General features: G+C 43.9%; 1 protein-coding gene across 1 annotated transcript; it reads left to right on the top strand.

Annotated features, from left to right (window-relative positions):
• The first annotated feature begins 822 nt into the window (after positions 1–822).
• Positions 823–23,163, top strand: STARD4 (StAR related lipid transfer domain containing 4). Its single transcript, XM_088477718.1, has 6 exons — positions 823–890; positions 4,221–4,329; positions 16,477–16,526; positions 18,030–18,156; positions 20,864–20,978; positions 22,154–23,163. The coding sequence occupies exons 2-6, from the start codon at positions 4,225–4,227 to the stop codon at positions 22,381–22,383; spliced, it is 627 nt and encodes a 208-aa protein (XP_088333844.1). The 5' UTR covers positions 823–890; positions 4,221–4,224; the 3' UTR covers positions 22,384–23,163.
• The last annotated feature ends 775 nt before the right edge of the window (positions 23,164–23,938 follow it).

Here is a 23,938-nt window from a genome sequence, read left to right as displayed (position 1 = left end):
TTTCTCAGTGTGGCACTGAGGTGTTTATGTTTTTGCCTATAGGAGAGCTATTCCTTCCATGAGGACACAGGGCACATTATGCATAGGAGAAGAGAGACACATGGGTAGGCAGCACAGTACTGAGCGCCTGTCTCACAAGTGTTGATAATTCACTTTATGGACGGTGCTGTACCCTGTGCAGTACCAGAGGGCAATGCTGTAAGTAACGCCCCAGAATACACTATAGTATTGTGACTATAGCAATGGCCGGTGTACAGTACTTATTTCATCATGGGAGACACCAGCACCACAGATCATTCAGATGTATTAAGCTCTGGAAAGTGATAAAGTGGAGAGTGCTAAACGACCAACCAATCAGCTCCTAACTAACATTTTGCAAACACAGCCTGTAACATGACAGTTAGGAGCTGAGTGGCTGGTCGTTTATCACTCTCCAATTTATCTCTTTTCAGGACTTAATACATCTTCTATCCTATATGTTCCCAGTCATTATTTCTGTGTGTGACGATCGCAGTATAGGAGGATCGGGGCTCATCAAAACAAATGTGTTGCTGTCCATCTTAGTGCAGTACTCACTCAGCAGCTCTGCCCCTTTAATTATGGACACAGGTAAGGAGAGTATATTAGCAGCAATGTACCTGACCCACAGTCACTCAGCGCTGACTGACCAGTCATCAACATCTGCCTCTGCATCCTCCCGGCTGACTGGAAGGGGGCGGGACTTGCGGTGATCTTTCTGATTGGTAGCTTCTCCTAGGCCCGTGACGCCTGTGAATGAGCGAGTGCTGCCATTGGTGGTAGTGGAACTGCCGATACCCGGCCCGGCCGGCCGCTTCAGTCACTGTGGAGCTGTCACCTGGCCGGCGGTGAGGACTCGGTGCAGCTAGGAGGTATGTGCTGCTGGGGACAAGGTGTATTAACATTGTATATGGTTATTACGGTACTTCCTTCCTAGCAGTGCCACATCCAGGCTGGTCGTGTGCCGTCCTTCAGCTGTTGTTGTGTGACTAATTTCCCAGCATATCATACCAGGCTTGCTGGGGGTATGCTGGGAGATGTAGTTCCACCACAGCTGGTGATTCACAGTTTTCCTGGGTCAGGATTTTAAGATGCACTGTGTGATATATGTATGTATGTATAGTATAATGGGCTGTCATAGTATAATAGTGTCTATAGAGGACAGGTAGCTGTATCTGGTATCAGGACAGCAAATCACAAGCTGCATAAATACAAGACACCAACCATGTATGTTTATCCTGGGAAGGGGGCTTACTCCTGGGTACGCAATGCCAGCAGTTTTTTAAAATTACATAATTTAAAATTGTTATAAGTCATTCCACAAAGACGAAGAAATCTGTGAAATAATTTCAGAAATTAATAAAATAAGCGTCTGAAGACTTATCCAGAATATGAAAGCTACAATAAATTTGACATCAATCTGTAGATGAGTACCGTTATCTTTATTCATAAAAAAGAAAAGCACCGGTTACATCGCTTGTCCTACTGATAGTCTCCACCCCCTGACTTAGGCTACAGTACTCTACTGACACTGGCATTTTTGGTGGGTTATTGGGGGCTATTCAATTGTTTTATCGCACCCAGTCTCTTGTCTAAAATGAAGAAGATTGGTGTGTGATATTCAATTGTTTGGGGCACCCATACCTTATTAGGCAATTTGCGCCCAAATAGACCGGGTTTAGCTGCACAGATGGCTAAACCCATCTAAAGTCCTGGTTAGCTGCAGTTTGGGCGCCAAAACCATAGACTAATCGCACTTTTCTGCTCGCCATCTTAGGAGCCTACGAGCAGAAATGTGTGCTCCTGCGGCTATTCACCCCTGAATGTGGCAACAATGAATTGCGCCCGTTAGCACAGCCGCAGGTGAAAACAATTGAATTGCCCCCATTGACTAATAAAGTTAAAATGTGCAATAACTAATACTGACAATGCTACATTGCTTTCATTGTATAATCTGCAGGAGATCAATCAAGGCTAAGGGGCATATTTATTATCAGGGCCATAGACCTGATAATTATATTTGCTTAAAGCCGCTATTTGCGGCAAACAGAAATTTTGTACATTGAGAATATATTAAATACACCAGTAGGGACAAGGGTTTCAAAAGGAGCCCGTCCCTGCGTTGTGTAAGAAGTTAAATTATCGTTAATGCACTACTGTATCGACACTCTGCAGTGCTATTACGTATGCGCAGTCCATGGTAATTTCTGCGTTATGTAGTCCATTGCCTATAATGGTTAAACCTGCTGGGGCCAAGCATGGTAAATCTAACCCCTATAAATTTATGGAGGTTGCCCTAAGCCAGTGAAGGACACCTGGGTAGGGGTAGCCCTACGTCATGACGTCTCTCCCATCATGCAGAGCGGGCTAGCCTGGGAGGACACCAGACGTAGGAGCAGATGCCAGAGCGGGAATTAAGGTGAGTGGAGGGTTTTTTTTATTTTGTGTGTGTGTGGCCAGGGGGTTGGGGGACTACTATTGGGGGTACTACTGGGGGCACTGCACACTGCTGGGACCACTACTGGGGGACACTGCATAGAAGGGGATTACTACTAGGGTCACTGCTGGGGGTACTACTGGGGGCACTGCACACTGGTGGGACCACTACTGGGGGGACACTGTATAGAGGGGGATTACTACTAGGGGCACTGCTGGGGGTACTACTGGGGGCACTGCACACTGGTGGGACCACTACTGGGTGACACTGCATAGAGGGGGATTACAACTAGGGGGACTGCTGGGGGGACTACTGCTGGGGGGGACTGCTACTGGGGGCACTGCTGGGGGGGACTGCTACTGGGGGCACTGCTGAGAGGACTACTACAGGGGGCACTACATAGGGCGGGGCACTACTGAGGGCACTGTATAAAGGGCACTACATTGGGGGCACTGCATAGGGGGGACCACTACTGCCGATACTGCTGGGGGCACTGCATAGGGGGGCCACTACTGGGGGCACTGTATCAGGGCTTGTGTAGCAATCGAGGTGTTGGGGGGGTGTAAGGCTGAAGAAATGCCTAGGGTGCCCAGAAACCTTGCACCGCCCCTGCTTCCAGAAGGACAACCATCTCTGCAGCAATCCACCAATCAGGCCTGTATGGTAGAGTGGCCAGACGGAAGCCTCTCCTTAGTAAAAAGCACATGGCAGCCCGCCTGGAGTTTGTCAAAATGCACCTGAAGGACTCTCAGACCATGAGAAAGAAAAGATTGAACGCTTTGGCATCAATGCCGAACGATATGTTTGGAGGAAACCAGGCACCGCTCATCACCAGGTCAATACCATCCCTACAGTGAAGCATGGTGGTGGCAGCATCATGGTATGGGGATGTTTTTCAGTGGCAGGAACTGGGAGACTAGTCAGGATAGAGGGAAAGATGAATGCAGCAATGTACAGAGACATCTTGGATGAAAACCTGCTCCAGAGCGCTCTCGACCTCAGACTGGGGCGACGGTTCATCTTTCAGCAGGACAACGACCCTAAGCACACAGCCAAGATATCAAAGGAGTGGCTTCAGGACAACTCTGTGAATGTTCTTGTGTGGCCCAGCCAGAGCTGAGACTTGAATCCGATTGAACATCTCTGGAGAGATCTGAAAATGGCTGTGCACCAATGCTTCCCATCCAACCTGATGGAGCCTGAGAGGTGCTGCAAAGAGGAATGGGCGAAACTGCCCAAAGATAGGTGTGCCAAAGTTGTGGCATCATATTCAAAAAGACTTAAGGCTGTAATTGCTGCCAAAGGTGCATCAACAAAGTATTGAGCAAAGGCTGTGAATACTTACGGTACATGTGATTTCTTAGTTTTGCTTTTTTATTCAATTTGCAAAAATCTCAATAGAACTTTGTACACGTTGTCATTATGGGGTATTGTGTGTATAATTTTGAGGACAAAAATGAATTAATTCCATTTTGGAATAAGGCTGTAACATAACAAATGTGGAAAAAGTGAAGCGCTGTGAATACTTTCCGGATGCACTGTATATGTTTCTTTCATTGATTAAATGTATTGATCTAACTTATTACGGAGAAAGAGGGATGCCAAAAACAGCCCACAAAGTGAATCAGTGACCTACTCTGTGAAATAGCCAGGCCTTGAGTAAGAGTGCTTTCTATGTTGCATAGTTGAAAATTATATTGTGACTTTTGAAGGACCTTTCAGATGATGTAAACTTTTAAATATTTTATGTTTTTATACTTTTTAGAAACATGGGCGACCACATTGATGTATCATCAACGTCCACACAATTGCAAAACACGCTGATCAAGTACCACAGCATTCCAGAGGATGAGTGGAGTGTAGCTAAGAAATCGGTAAGTTTCCTTGCAGCATTTGTCCTTATTCTATATCACTGTTCTAAACAGAACCATAATGTTATCTTCTAGTCCTGTGTCACAGCTAAACCTTTGTCCTTACATTTTTTTTATCAGAGATTGTAGAAGATGTTTTTTTGCATATGAATAGGACTTTTACCCCAAATAGTCATAAATGCATGTAGAATGATCATGATGATGCTATTCCTGGATGCTAATTTATTGTATCTGTATGGTATTATTATGTAATGGCACAGTATATCTGCTCCTGTTACAATAAAGTGATTGCATTGAACAGAAAGTGAACCCCCCAAGTATGTTGAGATTATAATACAGCCACTTTTGGATGCACACAAGTGTATGCATCTTTTACATTGCCACCAATATATTACACTTTGACACAGCCTAGGTTTTAACACCAATAACCCAATTTAGTCTACTGTCAAGTGCCCCACAATTATTTGTTATAACCACGTAACTGACAACCTTTTACAAAAGCGTAATAAAAAATATGTTGATTGTTTTTTTTAAATGTAACTAAGTAAAAAAACTTTTTTTTTTTTTAAATGTATTGAAATATAAAAAAAAATGCATAGGGGTTGACTTGCACTCCATGTGTCCATAAGTCCCCATTGTACAAATGTATAAGTAACTTGATAGCGCTGATTGTAAATACACCTATTAGAAATCGGGATATATTAATAAATTACCCCACACTATAAAATGATGTCAATTTATTCATATTTATAACACAACAAACAGAAAATAGAAAATGTAAAAAAAAAACACAGTGTTACATGGAGGGGAAAAGGGTTCCACAAATAGCTTCTCACCCAAAAAAGGTGCTGTGGTGGGCAAGTGCTAATTAAGCAATGGGTCTTGGGCCTCAATAGCTCGGCACCACCGCAGGTAATGTATTAGGTCCAAAAGCGTGGCTGGGTTCCCAAATTGCATCCCTCCTGGTCCTCAAGTAGGGACCGGGAGGGAGGCAATCATGTGCTAAGACTGCTACTATAGTTGCAATGCATGCAAATCTCTGGGCTCATTAATATCCACAATACCACTGGGTGCTGTGTTATGTGTCCCAGCACTTGTAAAGTAACTCCAAAGGTGGTCCTACCTATTCTCTGTGCCCTATGAGTTTAATGTAAACTCACACGGTACAGGCAGTGGGCCTGATTCAGAGCCGCTCGTAATCGGCCGCTCGTTCGCTCCGAGCGATGTTCGCACAACTGCGCATGCATATGGGTTGTAATATGCATGCGCGAACCAGTCATTGCGGTCGGAAATTGTGTGCTCGCAAAATAGCGAATGCCTGCTAATTTGAGTGACAGAATGAGGCGTTTGTGGGTGGTAACAGGGGAACGTGCTTGAAAACGGGGAGTTGAGATCCGAACGCAGGCGTGCCAAACGGTCTAAACGGGCGTTTTAAGGGTGTGCATAATTAACAAAGCAGCGTCATCGACCACGTCACTTGGTTGTTTGGCTGGGTTCCCAAATTGCATCCCTCCTCGTCCTCAAGTAGGGACCGGGAGGGAGGCAATCATGTGCTAAGACTGCTACTATAGTTGCAATGCATGCAATCTCTGGGCTCATTAATATCCCCAATACCACTGGGTGCTGTGTTATGTGTTCCAGCACTTGTAAAGTAACTCCAAAGGTGGTCCTACCTATTCTCTGTGCCCTATGAGTTTAATGTAATGAGTAGTGGTTAAGGGACACTGGAACTGCAAGAAGTATAATTTGTAATTGTTGCATATCACGGCGATAAATTATTTCCTGGATGAAGTTATGAAGATACTCATGCAGGGACAGTAGCTCCAAGAGTAGCTTGTCCTGGCAAAAAGTGTATATTAAAAGGTTAGCTTTCGATTTACTATCAGGTTCTGACCCGGCTTAACTATTGCATGACCATCACACGGTACAGGCAGTGGGCCTGATTCAGAGCCGCTCGTAAGCGGCCGCTCGTTCGCTCCGAGCGATGTTCGCACAACTGCGCATGCGTATGGGTTGTAATATGCATGCGCGAACCAGTCATTGCGGTCGGAAATTGTGTGCTCGCAAAATAGCGAATGCCTGCTAATTTGAGTGACAGAATGAGGTATTTGTGGGTGGTAACAGGGGAAGGTGCTTGAAAACGGGGAGTGGAGATCCGAACGCAGGCGTGCCAAACAGTCAAAACGGGCGTTTTAAGGGTGTGCATAATTAACAAAGCAGCGTCATCGACCACGTCACTTGGTTGTTTCTTAGCCTGAACTGCTCGCATGATTGCGGTAGGAAAATCCAACCACAAGCACTGCGAGCAGTTCAGACGCCTTTCGATGTACTCGATTAGTCTAATAAATAGCGGAGATGACGTAGGATGCGAGCGGCCAGGGGGCGTCTTTACAAAATAGCGAGCGCATGTTTCGTTCGCTCGCTCAGACATAGAGGCGTCAACAGACCGCAAAGAGCGTGCGCTCTATTTAAATATCCGGCCCCTTTTTCTGAATGAGCGAGCGCAAATAGCGTCCGGCTCTGAATCAGGCCCAGAGTACGATTAAACGTGCCCCAGGCCCCTCTCTCAGGGGGCCCCCCTCTCACATTTATTGGTAGTGTAGGAGGGCTGTGCTGGAGAACTGCCTGGGCAGTAAGCAGAGGGAGGGGGCATATTCCAATGAGGGAACGGGGCTAGATGGAACATTGGGCCTGATTCAGACCCGTTCGCTTGATGCGGCCGCTCGCTCCCAGCGTATGCTAATTCAGCTAAGTGACGTCAAGGCAGACGATCGCACGGCAAGGCATAAGCACGCCCACTATGTCTTGGCGAGCAATCACTTTGTTTTTATAGACGCCCACCAGCCTGTCCTTAGTCGCCCACAAGCGAACATCATCTCCAGGAAGTATATACAACCATCGGTACATCGGGAACCATCGGAACAGACGGCAGCGCTTGTGGTTGACTGTACCCTACCGCAAGCACTGCGAGCAGTTCTGTGTAAAAATCTACCAGGTGACGTGTACTATGACGCTGCCTGTAAATTATGCACACCTCTGAAACGGTGTTGAAACACTCTGGCACGCCTGCCTTCGCACCTCCATTCCACTGTTACTACTGGCCTGCCCCTGTTACCACCCACAAACGGCCTCTCCTGTCACTCCTTCCACTGGGCTGTCTTTGCAGGGCGAGCAAGCACTTCCTGATTGCTCAAACTAGTTTGCGCACGCGCACTGCTATGCATACGCATGCGCAAATGCATAACATCGGCCGCGTACGAGCGGCTGCTTGCGAACCGGTCTGAATCAGGCCCATTGTACAGTCCTCCTGCCTGCAGGCATCATGTTAGATAGGAGGGCGGAGCTGCAATTGTCCTAACTCCCCCAGTGACAACTTGAACTACCTGGTCTACAAGGTGAGAGTGTAACTGTGTGTGTGTGTCTCTAAATCTCTATGTGCATGTATGACTGTATGTGTGACCTGCTGCATGTGTGACTATATGACCCACTGCATGTGTGACTCTGCTTCTGTGACCCACTGCGTGTGTGACTCTACTTGTATGACCCACTGCATGTGTGACTCTGCTTCTGTGACCTACTGCATGTATGACTCTGCTTCTGTGACCCACTGCGTGTGTGACTCTGCTTGTATGACCCACTGCATGTGTGACTCTGCTTCTGTGACCTACTGCATGTGTGACTCTGCTTCTGTGACCCTCTGCGTATGTGACTCTGCTTCTGTGACCCACTGCATGTGCGACTCTGCTTCTGTGACCCACTGCATATGTGACACTGCTTCTGTGACCCGCTGCATGTGTGACTGTATGACCCATTGTATGTGTGACTCTGCATCTATGACCCGCTGCATGTGTGACTCTGCTTCTGTGACCTACTGCATGTGTGATTCTGCTTCTGTGACCCTCTGCGTATGTGACTCTGCTTCTGTGACCTACTGCGTATGTGACTCTGCTTCTGTGACCTACTGCATGTGTGACTCTGCTTCTGTGACCCGCTGCGTATGTGACTCTGCTTCTGTGACCCTCTGCGTATGTGACTCTGCTTCTGTGACCCACTGCATGTTTGACTCTGCTTCTGTGACCTACTGCATGTGTGACTCTGCTTCTGTGACCTACCGCATGTGTGACTCTGCTTCTGTGACCTGCTGCATATGTGACTCTGCTTCTGTGACCTACCGCATGTGTGACTCTGCTTCTGTGACCCGCTGCGTGTGTGACTCTGCTTCTGTGACCCGCTGCGTGTGTGACTCTGCTTCTGTGATCCGCTGCGTGTGTGACTCTGCTTCTGTGACCCGCTGCGTATGTGACTCTGCTTCTGTGACCCACTGCATGTGCGACTCTGCTTCTGTGACCCACTGCATATGTGACTCTGCTTCTGTGACCCGCTGCATGTGTGACTGTATGACCCATTGTATGTGTGACTCTGTATCTATGACCCGCTGCATGTGTGACTCTGCTTTTGTGGGTTGCTTTATGTGTAACTGTTTATGTGAGCTGCTGCATGTGTGACTTTGCGTCTCTGACCCACTGCATGTGTGACTCTGCTACTGGGTCCAGCATGTGTGACTGCCTATCTGAGCTGCTGCATATGTGACTGCATCTGTGATCAGCTGCATGTGTGACTGTTTTCTGAACTGCTACATGTGTGACTTTACATCTGTGACCTGATACATGTGTGACAACAACAGGGATCTATTGCAAAGTTGACTACATGTATGACTGCATATGTAACCCTCTGTTTCTGAATACTTGTTACTTAAATTTCCTTTTGGGATGGAATAGTCTGAAAGGATCTTTAATATTTACCACCTAGTAGTAACTCTCTCACTATCTCTATCTTGTGAATTAGGACTATGCTGTTTACTTTAGACAATATGGGCCTCCCTGTTTTAAGTGCCCCGGGCACTCCAAACTTTTAATCCAGCTCTGAGTACTGGGTGCCAAGGAAGGATTCGAAGATCCCTCTCCAGGAAAACTGTAGTCTACTGCAGCCTATCCAAAGATGGTGACCAAATAAGCAAGCTTTTCTGAGCTTGATTATTTGCATAACTTAAGGAGGTGCATTCACACAGTCAGATGTGTCAGATGAACGATTGAACGATCTGAACGATTTGACCAACGATTTGAACGATTTGAACTATAAACGATTGTTGACTGCATTAAAATGGATGGAATCGTCCAAATCTGACTGCAAACACATCAAATGTCAGATATCGTTATCTGACCTTCGGAAACGCGCATCGTTCATCGTTCAGACATGTCAGATATGTCAGATTTTCCTTCAGATATGAACAATTGAACGATTTTTAAAATCGTTATCGTTCAGATCTGAAGAAAAATCTGACCGTATGTATGCACCATTAGTACAGTGGTTCTCAGGATCCCACACAGTACACATTTTCCAGATCACCCAGCAGGTGCTCAGGTGTATTCATTACTCACTGACACATTTTAAAAGATCCACAGGTGGAGCTAATTATTTCACTTGTAATTCTTTCAGGAGTCCTGGAAAACAAGCACTGTTTGGGGTCCTGAGGACCGAGTTTGAGAACCTGTGACTTAGGAGATATCTCCTGCTTTCCTGCTTTAGGCCTTTGTTTAATAGCCCCGTCCTTAAAGTTGTCTAAACAATGTGGAAACAATATATAAGGTTCTGACCATTGGTGAAGATATTTTCTTACATAGCAGACGTCCGTTAATTAATCCCATTAGGACACTGCAAGCTGCCTCTTAGAATACAGAGTACAGTGGTGACTGGCAGCATTAGTTAAGTACAGATGTGTCCTTACACATCTTTGTTGTAGTCGTGCTAAAAAGCCCTTCTCGGCATGACAGGTCTTGTGAAACTGCTTGTGCGGGATGTCTTTTTTGCCGAAAATGCGTCTAATTCGCAATGTGATGCGACTAAGAAGCACCAGCAGACTGTGCTGATACATTTTCAATGTGACACTTGTAAATCTATGTGCGACTGAGTCTCTAGCTTAGAGCCTTGAGAAAGCTTGTGGTGAAACAGCCGTCGGCTTTTAGACGGCTAATGTTTATTTTATAAACATTTAAAATGTGCATTTAAATACTGATACATTGTATCCGATATACCCAGCGTTACTGAGAGATGAATATATACGCTGACCACTATGAGATATACATGAACACAGGCAGATTTGTCTAAGTATGACCCGATAGTGTTCTCATACACAGAAAGAATAGCAGATTCCCCCAGTCACGGCGTGAGTCAGCGGACATCAGCCCCAGCCCGGATTGGCTTCTCAGTGTGATACTGTTTTTCACTGCCCTAACTAGGCAGTGACACTGTAGCAAGGCAGGACCTCCCAATTACCGCGTGAGCTGGTATAACGCAGCCACGGCTCGGAGAGACCTGTCAGCGTGACACTGATCTCCACTACCCTTGTCAGGCAGTGTTACCATAGCGGGGGTATTAACAGTGGAAATCTCCCGGTCACCGCGACAACCAGGGGACAGGGCCGCGGCCCGGAGAAACTATGGTGTGAAGGAATTAGAAAGAAACTTATGTGCAAAGCGATATGAAAATGTTTACTGTTTATACATATTAATTATGAGTGGTACTGATGACCACTACATGAAGTGGGGCATACACATATTATATGTAGTAATTTATGACTCAACATCATAAGAAGATCTGTTACAGTATCTATAGGATCTGGGTTGCATAAGAGTCAGAAGAGCCTTATATGTGACACCATATTATACCACAGACACGTTACTGATACATTGTAATATTGGATTGGTAACATAATGATTATTTGAGAAACCTTTACTGTGGAAGGGTACACTTATAATACATAATAGCACAGCTCTGACAGGATAAAAGCAATATAGATTTCCTATTATATGAGAAATTAAGGTTGATAATAAAAAGAACTGTTTTATATATTTTAATATACTGCTCTCTTTTCTACACACTATATACTTTAATATTACACAAATTTTCGAAACTAAAATTTTTTAATGTATATCAATAAAATGTGAATTTTGAATACATTATTTGCTTCAGAGTGCACCCATGAATATTCTCTTCTTTTCTTCTTTCTTGAAAACATGAATCTCTAATCTGTATACGCTGTGCTACAATGTAGCGGCAGCAGCTTTTTCATTCCATATTCCGTTGTGGTTCATATACAGACTCAGGTGCACACAGGTATACAAGTGTCACATATCACATTAATCAGCACAATCTCCTGGTGCATCTTAGACACATTTTCTGCAAAATAGAAGCCCAACACTTGCGGGGTAGCACGGGACCTGGAGGCTCACTCAGGCCAGGCAAGGATCTGTGGTTTGTTTCCTTCTGTAGCAGGACCAAGGTAAAATTATGGTTGGAGGGTGTGTGGAAAAAACTGGGTTTGGCCGGGTTTCTCATCATACAAAGGGAATATAAATAGAAACACAGAAGTAGGAATAGTACTAGAAGACTGGCGGGTTCTTTAGGAGGTAGCACGGCTGAGCGGATGGCTAAGTAGTAGAATAATCAGGAGCAGGAATCGTTGAACTAGATGCATGCTGGGATTTGTAGTTTAACAACAGCTGGAGGGCTGCTTATTGCCCACCCCTGAACTAGATGCTTGAGCAGTGTGAACTGCAGATGGTGTTGGTGAGCAGTTACTGAGAAGTAGTGGTACTTGATATTGAGCAGTGTGAACTGCAGGTGGTTCTGGTGAGCACTTACTGAGAAGAAGTAGTGGTACTTGATATTGAGCAGTGTGAACTGCAGGTTGAGCTGGCGAGCACTTACTGAGAAGAAGTAGTGGTACTTGACAGCGCCGTATCAGTACGGCAGTGCGCCCTGTGCTTAACTGCCGCCCCTCTCTCTCCTCCATCCCCCTGAGCGCATACCTTTTTCCGCCAGGGGATGGATGGAGGGGGGATCTTCATTGGCGTTGCTCTGTGACCGCCGCACAGCACTGCAGGAGGTCTCTTCATGCAGACCTCCGGAGCCGGGCAGTTTACGGCCGATGTCCTTGGAGAATTCCGCCCTGTGCGGAGGCATCGGCAGCACCACCCTCCCTACGGCCCTGGTACTTGATATTGAGCAGTGTTAACTACAGGTAGGGCTGGTGAACACTTGCTGAGAAGAAATATATCCCCAAATAACTTGGGTTATTGCCGTGTCAACCCAGGTCGCGATTCAGTGTAAAAGGGGCTAGGGTTGGATTCCTTGGTCAAGTGACTCGGTAATCCAACCCGGGTAGCGAGCAGGGTTGAACACAGGAACGACCCACGTAACCCTGCAGTGTGAACAGGTGATGGTCCCGTTCACAGCATACGAAGACGTGGATCCCCGGTGCTTGGAGATTATGTGATTTCCAAGCGCCGGTATGAGAGAACCACTAAACCCGTGCAGTGTAAATGGCGCCAAACCTTGGAATAACCTAGGTCGGAGCCACAGTCTGAAAGGGGTCTGTCCAGGGTCTGACCCATGTTGGAACAGTGGGCCTGATTTAGACCCGCTCGCAAGCGGGTCGATGGTGGGCTCTGCGCACGCGCAGCGGCCGCACTGCGAGTGCGCAAGCCCCGGAGCGAGAGAGAAACTCTCTCGCTCCGTGGCTCACGACAAAAGGGGCGGCTGTCGATGTTGATCGACAGATCGCGCAGTTTTGTAGGCATGGCGAGGGAGTGGCTTCACAAACGGAGGCATCCCCAAGTGAACCGATGATGTCAGTGGGAGAGCTTCCGGCTCTATTAGAGCCGGAAGCTCTCTGGTGCTTGCGGCAACGAGACCCTACCACAAGGGTCTTGTCGCAAGCCCCGTTGGTCGCGATGGTCTTGACGAAGAAAAGTAAGTAGTTTTAATGGGTGCACTGGGACCCACGTTGGTAATTTAAAATTTTATATTTTTAATAGGTATGCATTCAAATATCTCACTGTATTAAATTTGTTAAGATGGTGAAATATAAAAAGATAGAATTGTGCAAAAGAGATTAGAATTAATGTGTACAATAAAATATGCAAAACGAAACCATTGTCAATTTGTCATTTTTTTAATATGATCAGTGTATAGTAACAGTGGTTCTTTACTTATTTTAGTTTATTCTGTTATTTATGTTGCAAATAATTATTTCTTGAGGCTAAATGCCATCATCAGCTTCTAGAAGGAAGTATCAAACTGTATCAAACACTGCAGTGACTGATAGTGTCTTCTCTTCCTATACTTAGATGTCTTATCCTTATGTATTGCCATGCAATGCTTATAGTAAATATTTCTTAGCTATGCAGTACAAATACATGTTGTAGTTCTGAGTCTCATAGCTATAAGGTTTAATCCCACACAGCAGGTATATTATGTTAGTATATAGTTGGTCAACACACCTAGTATTAATGTGTCTCCACTACATGTGATATATATTAGTAGTTCCCATTATATCATACAGTATGTGTGTGAATCACATACCATGAAAAAGGTTTTATAGGTAAAACTGTTAACCTTTGCAGCTCTGGATATTCATGTATACAATAATGCAGCTGAATCTTTAGGCAATTGCAATCATTCCCAGCACTGGGTATAGCACATGTATTATTTTATACATCAGTAGCTGGAGCATAGGCCTCATATATTTAACATAGCTTTCAATAATCTTAGGCAATAGCAATTAGTCTCAGCACTATGTATAGCTCATATATCATTTTAACTTAGACATTAATGGCTGGGGTTTATAACCATTTAGCAACATATTAACATTGAATTTGGTTATATGATATTAACAATCAGTTACAGATAGCATACGGCCGTTTCACCAGTCAGGCTTTCTCAAGGCATCATGACATTACTTTTAATCTCTTTTGCACAATTCTATCTTTTTATATTTCACCATCTTAACAAATTTAATACAGTGAGATATTTTAATGCATACCTATTAAAAATATTACATTTTAAATTACCAACGTGGGTCCCAGTGCACCCATTAAAACTACTTACTTTTCTTCTTTATATATGTGATTTCTATAATGTTTAAGTAGTGGGTAGCACCTCAGCAAGCTTTATATTTAATCTGTAGATACAGATGAACTGAGTAACAGCTAATTGGAGAGAGGACAAACAAAACTATAAACTATAAATTATATAATAGATGGCTGGTGCGGGATTGGTGCCCTATTTGTAACCCCATATGCTTCTGCCTGATTGACATGCAAAGGCGTTTACGGGGCAGTGCGGGGACGGGGAACGGCTGAATCACCCCCACTGTCTCTAACGCACGCCTACCTGACCACTGAGCCATATCCTGCCCCACCAGTGGTAACTGCCCGAAAATACCATATGCCTAAACACTGCCGTCTGCCTCCACTGCCCACTCGGTCTGACATGCCTACCCAAACTAAACCCCATCATTCTCACCCCTCCGTAACCATACTGAGCCTACTCGCTTCGTCCCATCCTTCCATACATCCCCTGTCCCCTTTTCCTTCTCTGTTATCTACTCTGACTCACCCCCTTCTCGCTCCTATTCCCTTGTTCCCCTTCTGCCCCATCCTTCCCTTCTAATATCCCTACAGTGCCCCAATTGCTCCTGTTGTATCTCATTGCCCCCTCCTATGAGATTGTAAGCTCTCACAAGCAGGTTCTTCTCCATCTTCTACCTATTGTGTCATGTGCCCTCTATCCTTCTACACTATATGGGCCTGATGCAGCAAGGATCGCAATTGGAAAGCTGCAAGCAGGCTATAGATATATGATGTATGCACGCAGGCTATAGATATGTGATAAATGCACGCAGGCTATAGATATATGATGTATGCATGCAGGCTATAGATATATGATATATGCACGCAGGCAGCTTTGCAATTGTAATCCTTGCAGATAAGGCAATGCAGCAGGAGGCATCACGCCTCCTGTGCATTACTTATTTGAGCTGAGTTGTCCAACGCAGCATCGGACAATCTGCATACCATTGGCCGGCTGCGGTGACCCATGGGGTCACGCAGCCAGCCGCCGCAGTTGAAAGGAAGAGGCCAAGAAATCACCGTTAGCCGATGGAGATCCTGGCCTCTTCCCTCCCCCTAAAACAGCGGCGTCACGCCTCCGTTTCAGGAAACGGAGGGTATAACCGCCCCTCCCTGTCCACAAACGGTAGTAGACTGTCAATCACTGCCAGTCTGCGAGTGGGATCACATACCTGTTCTGCACATGCGCAGACCGGGTCATGCACCTGCGCAGATTCCTGAACATCGGGAATCTGCGTTCAGCAGTGCACAGGCCTGTCCCCTTATATATGATATTGAATTTTTTCCTTTATGCTATGCTATTTTATATGTTCATTTCATACATCTGTTAACCTGTCATTATGTTTGCTAAATCTGTAAATTATATTAGGTTACTATATCAAATGCTATGTTATGGAACTTTCTACACCATCTGTATACACTTCTTTAAAAAAAAAATCACTCAATCGATAAATTACAATAGTTTTTTTTTGCTCTCGGTACATAAAGTACAGTAATGAATATTATGAGAAATCATCTTGTCAGCTCCCATTCAGTATTGCAGTTACATAAATTAGCAGTATCTACTACAAATGTTACTTTTTTAACTTTTTTTGTTTAGCACCAACTCAGTGGTTCTTTTTAAGTAGCTGCAAACTAAGGGCCTGATTCTGAGTTTTACTCTAATGCAATCGCAACTGCTTACGGATTGCAGTTGCTAAAATATGCTAATGCATTACCTCCCCCAAACGCTGACTACCTGTCACCCACTTTGCGAGTGGTCCTTGTACAAGAGTGATCGCAATGCAACCGCTGTGTGTGTGTGCAGAGCGGCTTTCACGCATGCCCTGTGCAAACAATCGCTCCATCTGTGAAAATATCGGCCTTGCGTAAATCTCTGAATAAAACAATAAGTTCATGGCTAGAATTATTACATGTATAAAAAGTATTTCATGAGAACAGCTTAATAATTAACACTACACTCAGCACAAGCTGGAGTTTACCACCTTTAATTTGTCTTCTATAATGATACAGGTAAAGCAACATATAGTACAGCAGGTATATATGTATGCTTCCATCAGCAAATGGCCTTCTATTTGTTTTGTTTTTTTTATAAGAATTCCAGTGATTGGTTTGTATTTTAAGAGCTGCATTGTATATCTTAACAACTAATATGTGCCTTGATTTCTGTATTTTCCAGAGTGACGTAACGGTCTGGCGTAAGCCATCCGAAGAGTTTGGTGGTTGCCTGTGAGTGTTTACCAAAGATGTGATGATGTGCTGTGCTGTGCTGTGTTTTTCTTTTTAGCTAGCATGTTCTCTAATTGTTTTTTTTATAAATGTGCATGGTTAGACAATCTAAATGTATATATACTGTATATTGTAAAATGAAGGATACAATAGAAGAAGGAGCCGCTGAGAGTCTCATGGCCTTTTATTAGCACAGGGTGGTAGGCCAGAGGCTTTTATAAGTGATGCCAAACTATGAGGTGACTTGTAATATCCTTTTTATTGCACAATCATTTACATTACTCCTATATGTAATATATAGAATCTTATCTATCAAGGGGGGAGATGTAAGAAGCTCAGAAGCGGTATCAGCACACCGATGTATGATCGAGGGTTTGGCGGTAAATGACAGGGGCACTGTCCCTGCTGCGGCGGCTGCCGGCTCCATTACTACGTGCGGGGATCTCGCGAAACTTGCGAGATTCCGCACATGCTCAGTGGAGCCGGCTGGGACTGACACACAGCGCATTAGCACTAGGCTGATGCGCTGCTGTCTCTAGCGTGTAGCGTCGGAGGGGGGAGTTAACACTTCCCCTCTCCGGCCGATGAGATGTTCATAAATCTCATCGGTAGTGCTTCCTGCTTCGCCTCTGTAAAGAGGCGAAGCAGGAATCGATATAGCGGCACGTTAAGTGCTGCCATAATACATCTACCCCTATCTATCTATCTATCTATCTATCTATCTATCTATCTATCTATCTATCTATCTATCTATCTATCTATCTATCTATCCACACACACCCATCAGTGATAACATTAAAACCACCTGCCTTAAGTATGTCCTCTTCACTGAACATAAGTTTGTTTTGCTGGGGAAATAAAGCCAGTCAGTTGTTAGTTGTTATGTCAAAACCGTGCCGTAAAATGACCTGTATTACCTCAATACGGGACCTTTGTATGCATATGGTGTTGACCTTAATCGCACAATGATGCGAATAGGACGAACAAGCAGCTTCTGCTGATTACATTGATATATGACATACCTATATTCTGTGTGTGACTGCGGGTGTATCTGCATGCGTAATGCTATGTTACAGAGTCAGTGGCTGTGACACTGTAACATAGTATTTTGCATGCAGATACACCCGCAGTCACACATAGAATACAGGAATGTCACATATCAATGTAATCAGCAGAAGCTGCTTGTGCGTTCTATGCACATCACTGTGTGATCAAGATGCATTTGTAGGTAAAAAGTAGCAAAAACGAAAAGACTCTCAGCTCTACCAAGCCACACTGCACTCACACGTTATGTGTAACACGACTTGTAGCGCACGGGGGATAGATGTATGTGGACACATCTATATATCCCACCCCTTGACAGACGCCATTGTAACGAGATAATCAATGTTATTCATTTCAGCTGTCATTGGTTTTAATGTTATGGCCGATGGATGTATATGTGTGCTAGTTTGCAGCTGCAGCTATCCTAAATGTTTTTGTTAAGTCTGTCCTTTATTACAGCTATAAAGTGGAAGGAGTTGTGAAAGAAGTTACAAACAGGATTGTGGACTATATTCGCCCAGGGCCTTACAGACTGCAGTGGGACAGCTTGATGACTGAAATGGACATAGTCAAAGATTTGCAACAGGTATCCCTATCATTCGTCAGTTCACCAGCTATTGCGGCTGCCATATTGCCTCATCCTTTCTGTTTCTCTCCAGTCCCATCTCACAATGTTCTCTACAGCCTGGATGGGTTGGTGAGTGGGGCCACGGGGGATGTTGTGGTTGGAGAGGTAGTGGATGGGACATGCGGGGGTTTGCACCAGCTCCAAGAGCTGACAGGTGTATTTTACCACCTTCTCATCTCTGCCCCCCCCCCCACCCACTGTCTCTTTCTTCTCTGCCCCCCCCCCCCCCGTCTCTCTTTCATCTTTGTCACCCTACTTTCTCTCTTTTACCTGCCTCCCCCCTCTCTTTTTAATCTCTGCCTTCATGCTTCTCTCACTTTCATTTGTCTCCTCCAGGCAGCCAGTGAGATCTGTGAGGGGAGGGAGGGGAGGGAGGGGAAGGGGTCTTCCTGCAGATCTCTACTGTACAACTGTGAGACACAAAGCAGCTGATTATATAATAGATTATTTTTAAATTAATAGACATCTGTGCTCTTTTCACATGGGAACTCATGATTAGTTCAGTTATGGATTACCATTGATCTACCTGTGTTTATTTAAGAATACCTGTAGGACCTGCATCATTGGTAAGATATAGATTCGATGTTCAGTGCCCTTTGGAAAACCATAATGAAGCACCAGTTCCCAGTTTTTATTATCCTTCATCTCCTTTTGCTCATGGAGCTGTTGAACATGATCCAAGTATACAGTGCATCCGGAAAGTATTCACAGCGCTTCACTTTTTCCACATTTTGTTATGTTACAGTCTTATTCCAAAATGGAATAAATTCATTTTTGTCCTCAAAATTCTACACACAATACCCCATAATGACAACGTGTAAAAGGTTTTTTGGTAGATTTTTGCTAATTTAATAATAAAAACAAACCCTAAGAAATCACATGTACATAAGTATTCACGGCCTTTGCCTTGAAGCTCAAATTGAGCTCAGGTGCATCATGTTTCCACTGATCAACCTTGAGATGTTCCTACAGCTTAATTGGAGACTACCTGTAGTAAATTCAGTTGTTCGGACATGATTGTGAAAAGCATACACCTGTCTATATAAGGTCCCACACTTGTAAGAGTACAAACCAAGTATGAAGTCCAAGGAATTGTCTGTAGACCTCCGAGCCAGGATTGTCTCGAGGCACAAATCTGGGGAAGGGTACAGAAAAATATCTGTTGCTTTGAAGGCCCAATGAGCACAGTGGCCTCCATCATCCGTATATGGAAGAAGTTCGGAACCACCAGGACTCTTCCAAAAGTTGGCCGGCCGTCTAAACTGAGTGATCGTGAGATAAGTGCCTTAGTCAGGGAGGTGACCAAGAACCTGATGGTCATTCTGTCAGAGCTACAGCATTTTTCTGTGGAGAGAGAAGAACCTTCCAGAAGGACAACCATCTCTGCAGCAATCCACCAAGCAGGCCTGTATGGTAGAGTGGCCAGACAAGCAGGCCTGTATGGTAGAGTGGCCAGACGGAAGCCACTCCTTAGTAAAAAGCACATGGCAGCCCGCCTGGAGTTTGCCAAAATGCACCTGAAGGACACTCAGACCATGAGAAACAAAAGTTTGAACTCTTTGGCATCAATGCCAGGCGTTATGTTTGGAGGAAACCAGGCACCACTCATCACCAGGCCAATACCATCCCTACAGTGATGCATGGTGGTGGCAGCATCATGCTGTGGGGATGTTTTTCAGCGGCAGGAACTTGGAGACTAGTCAGGATAGAGGGAAAGATGAATGCAGAAATGTACAGAGACATCCTGGATGAAAACCTGCTCCAGAGCGCTTTTGACCTCAGACTGGGGCGACGGTTTATCTATCAGCAGGACAACGACCCTACGCACACAACCAAGATATCAAAGGAGTGGCTTCAGGACAACTCTGTGAGTGTCCTTGAGTGGCCCAGCCAGAGCCCAGACTTGAATCTGATTGATCATCTCTGGAGAGATCTGAAAATGGCTGTGCACCGACGCTTCCCATCCAACCTGATGGAGCTTGAGAGGTGAGGAAAAGAGGAATGGGCGCAACTGCCCAAAGATAGGTGTGTCAAGCTTGTGGCATCATATTCAAATAGACTTGAGGCTGTAATTGCTGCCAAATGTGCATCAACAAAGTATTGAGCAAAGGTTGTGAATACTTATGTACATGTGATTTCTTAGTCTTGTTTTTAATTAAATTTGCAAAAATCTCAAAAAAACTTTTTACATGTTGTCATTATGGGGTATTGTGTTTATAATTTTGAGGACAAAAATTAATTTATTTCATTTGGAATAAGGCTGTAATATAACAAAATGTGGAAAAAGTGAAGCGCTGTGAATACTTTCCGGATGCACTTTATATCACAAGTTTCAAGTTGTCTAACTGTAATCACTAGTGAAAGTTGAAAATACTTTTAATCGCATTAATATAAAATTATTATTATTATTTAGGAGTCCTTTTCATGTTCTAGAATTGTTTTGAAAATTGCACTTGGTATACATAATAACATACTTGAGGTACAACATTTTTGCCAATACTCGTGAATACTTTAATCACACAATCAATGTTTGTGACCCATGTAACAGAAACACTGATTGCAATTAAAACCAATCTATACTATACATACATATTATATGTCCATGTCATTTTGCATTTAGAGCTAAGCATGTATGTTTTTATTTATTACTCTGTTTATACAATAGGGTTGCTGCGTGATGCGCTACACAACCGCTGGGCAACTTCTGAATATTATTTCTCCAAGAGAGTTTGTTGACTTCTCCTACACCACAGTATATAAAGATGGCCTTTTAACTTGTGGTACTGTTCCTTCATACATTATTATTGTGCAATGTTTAACCTGCTTCATTCTAAATGGTTGTCATTAATTACTGTGCCTGATTCAGCCCAGGACAGAATTGCAAAGCTGCGTCATGCCTCCTGCATCCAAGGATGAAGCATCGGATAATCTGCTATAACGTCAGCCGGCTAAGTGACCCATGGGGTCACGCAAGCCAATCGCCGCAGATACAACAAAGAGGCCAGTAAATCTCCGTCAGCCGATGGAGATCCTGGACTCTTCCATTCCCCTCCAACGGCGGCGATACGCCTCTGTTACGGGAAAAAGAGACCGCCGCCGCCCCCCCTCACGGCAGCAGACTGCTCTGCGCTCAATTACACAGGACCCGTACTGCACAGGCGCAGTATGCATGCGATGCCTGCGCAGATTCCTGACCATTGGGAATCTGCATTCAGCTGTGCACATACTGTACGTACACTGCTGAATAAGGGCCACAGTTCGGTGGGTTAAAAAAAATTTTTTTTTATGGATTGTCTTTATTCAGTAACTGCAAAATGTATTTTTTCTTTACCCTGACCAACCCTTCCAAAAGTGCCTCGCTCTTTGCCGATTGTATAGAAAGTCCTCTGTTCTGCTAAGTGTAGATAGAGAATCATTGGTTACAGGCACCCGTATAGGTGAGACTACAGAACTCTGGAGATACTGGACAGCATTAATACTGGAAGTTTGACTTTTTCTACCTTATGAGCTGATTTATTGAGTTGTACTGCAATGTACAAATGTATCATAAACGTTATAGTTTAAATTTCAGACTTAAGGGTATATTTACTAAAGTGCGGGTTTATAGATGTGTCCTTGTAGATCTTTGGTGCAGTCACGCTAAAAAAGCCCCTCTCGGCGAGCCGGGTCCCGTGAGACTACTAGCGCCGGGAATTTACTTTTTTTTTCAAAAATGCATCTAAGTTGCAATGTGGTGTGACTAGAATGCACCAGCAGACTGTGCTGATTAATTTGATATGTGACACTTGTATATCTGTGTGCGACTGAGTCTCTGAATGTGTATACAAAGTGCTATAATGTAGCGGCTCCACCTAAAACAGGCTGTCTAAACCAGTGACACTTAAGTTGAATTTAAAAGTCTCCCTGCTCAAACACCTGATCATTTGTATCTATCTTTGTTTGTTTTCCTCCCCAGGTGTGGGCATTGAACATGAAATTGTGAAGTCACACTGCGTCCGTGGCTTTAATCACCCCTGTGGCTGGTTTTGTGTACCTCTCCCGGACACTCCTGAGCACAGCTTCCTGACGGGCTACATCCAGACAGACCTGAGGGGAATGCTTCCTCAGGGCACTGTTGACCTCGCTATGGCCGGATCACTAGTAAACTTCTACAGTGACCTCAGGAAGGCACTGCAGAAGACATAGGCTTCCTAGATGATGGTTCCTTCCATGGAATTGTTGCATCAGTTACAAAAACAAAACAAAATCATGACTTTATAAATATGAAATGGTTTCATAGCAATCTGCATCACTATAAACGGACTGTTGTTTGATACCGTATACAAGGATACATTTTGTTTTTTAGGTTTTGTTTGTAACTAATGCAACACTTTCATAGAATGAGCCCATAGCTAAGTGTAAGCCTTAAAGAGACAGTAATAGTTGCCATCATTAGACCATGCCTGTAAAGTAAGATTTTTAGATTTATTGCTTGACCATTCCTTTGCGTCCTCACTCTGGAAGGGCAAGTTATTTTTAAATGAAGAATAATGCACGTATATTTTATTATAAGTATTCTATTTAGTTGTACTTCTTAGAATTTTGCAAGCTGCTGTCACTTGTAACGTGTTTAGGTAATACCGTCCAAAATAATAACTCTATTTCCCTGTGGTAGATTGAGCAATTAAATAAGGAATACACAATGGTCATATTTCACGATTAAGACGTGCCCGTTGCCCACATCCAGTGGAGGTGCCTCATTAGTATTGGTCCTGGGGTTTGTCAGTGATGTGGCTGGTCCCTAAAGAATTGCATTCTCTTATGAGAATATATGTCCATGAAAAATATCTGCTTTCATTGTGTGCAAGTGACGAGCGCTCCATAACTTTCACTACAGGCCAAAAAACTTTTCTTTATTCATCGTACCTCCATAATAAGCATTTCACCTTTGATGCTTCTGACTGTTGTCTCTGTATATGCATTTTATTGTACTTGATATTTACTTTTTAATTTATTTTTAATTCTTAATTTATTTTTAAAACAAAAATGTAAGCTTTTGTTTACTTAAAATTCTACAACTTTTAGAGAAATGTTATTATATTATACTGTTAATATTTTTTAGGATAACAAGTATTGTAAGATTAGTTATACATAATTTTAATATTTTAAGAATGTCTATGCGATGCTGATTTCTGTGTAAATCTGTGTAAATTTGCCTATTTTCAAGCATGCTTGTAGGCCTAAAGCTGCATACACACGTAAAGATTTTCTGTCCAACCATCCAACTAGTTGATTGGTTGGAATGAAAATCTGGTAAGGTATGAAAGTAAATGACAATCAGCAATTTGCTCCCAAACGCCAGAAAATGGACGAAAATTGTTGTTTGAACAAATTGTTTAGATCAAACATTTAACAAACTTGTCTGACGGCCATTTTCATCTGTTTTCTGGCATTTAGGAGCAAATTGCTGATCATCAGTTACTCCCATACGTTACCAGATTTTCATTCCAACCAATCAACTAGTTAGCTTTACTGAGATTTAGGAGTAAGAGCATAAAAAGGGAGCAATCTGCTCCTGGAATAAACCATGCTGCAATGTAAGGGATGCACATTCCTTTGATGTACTGACTGCTATTGTAAGTAGGGAACAAATACTTAGCATCTTTGTTTTCATACTAAAAAGTAGAATTAAGCTAGGACACGCCCCTTTCCAATCTAAATAACTCTGCACATTTTATATCTGTCCCACCTGCAACATGGT

The sequence above is a fragment of the Taudactylus pleione genome, unplaced genomic scaffold (assembly GCF_031769625.1).
Source record: "Taudactylus pleione unplaced genomic scaffold, aTauple2 ptg000202l, whole genome shotgun sequence".
Classification (NCBI taxonomy): domain Eukaryota; kingdom Metazoa; phylum Chordata; class Amphibia; order Anura; family Myobatrachidae; genus Taudactylus; species Taudactylus pleione.
The sequence above is the reverse complement of the archived record's forward strand: the minus strand, read 5'-3'. Positions and strand labels throughout refer to the sequence as shown.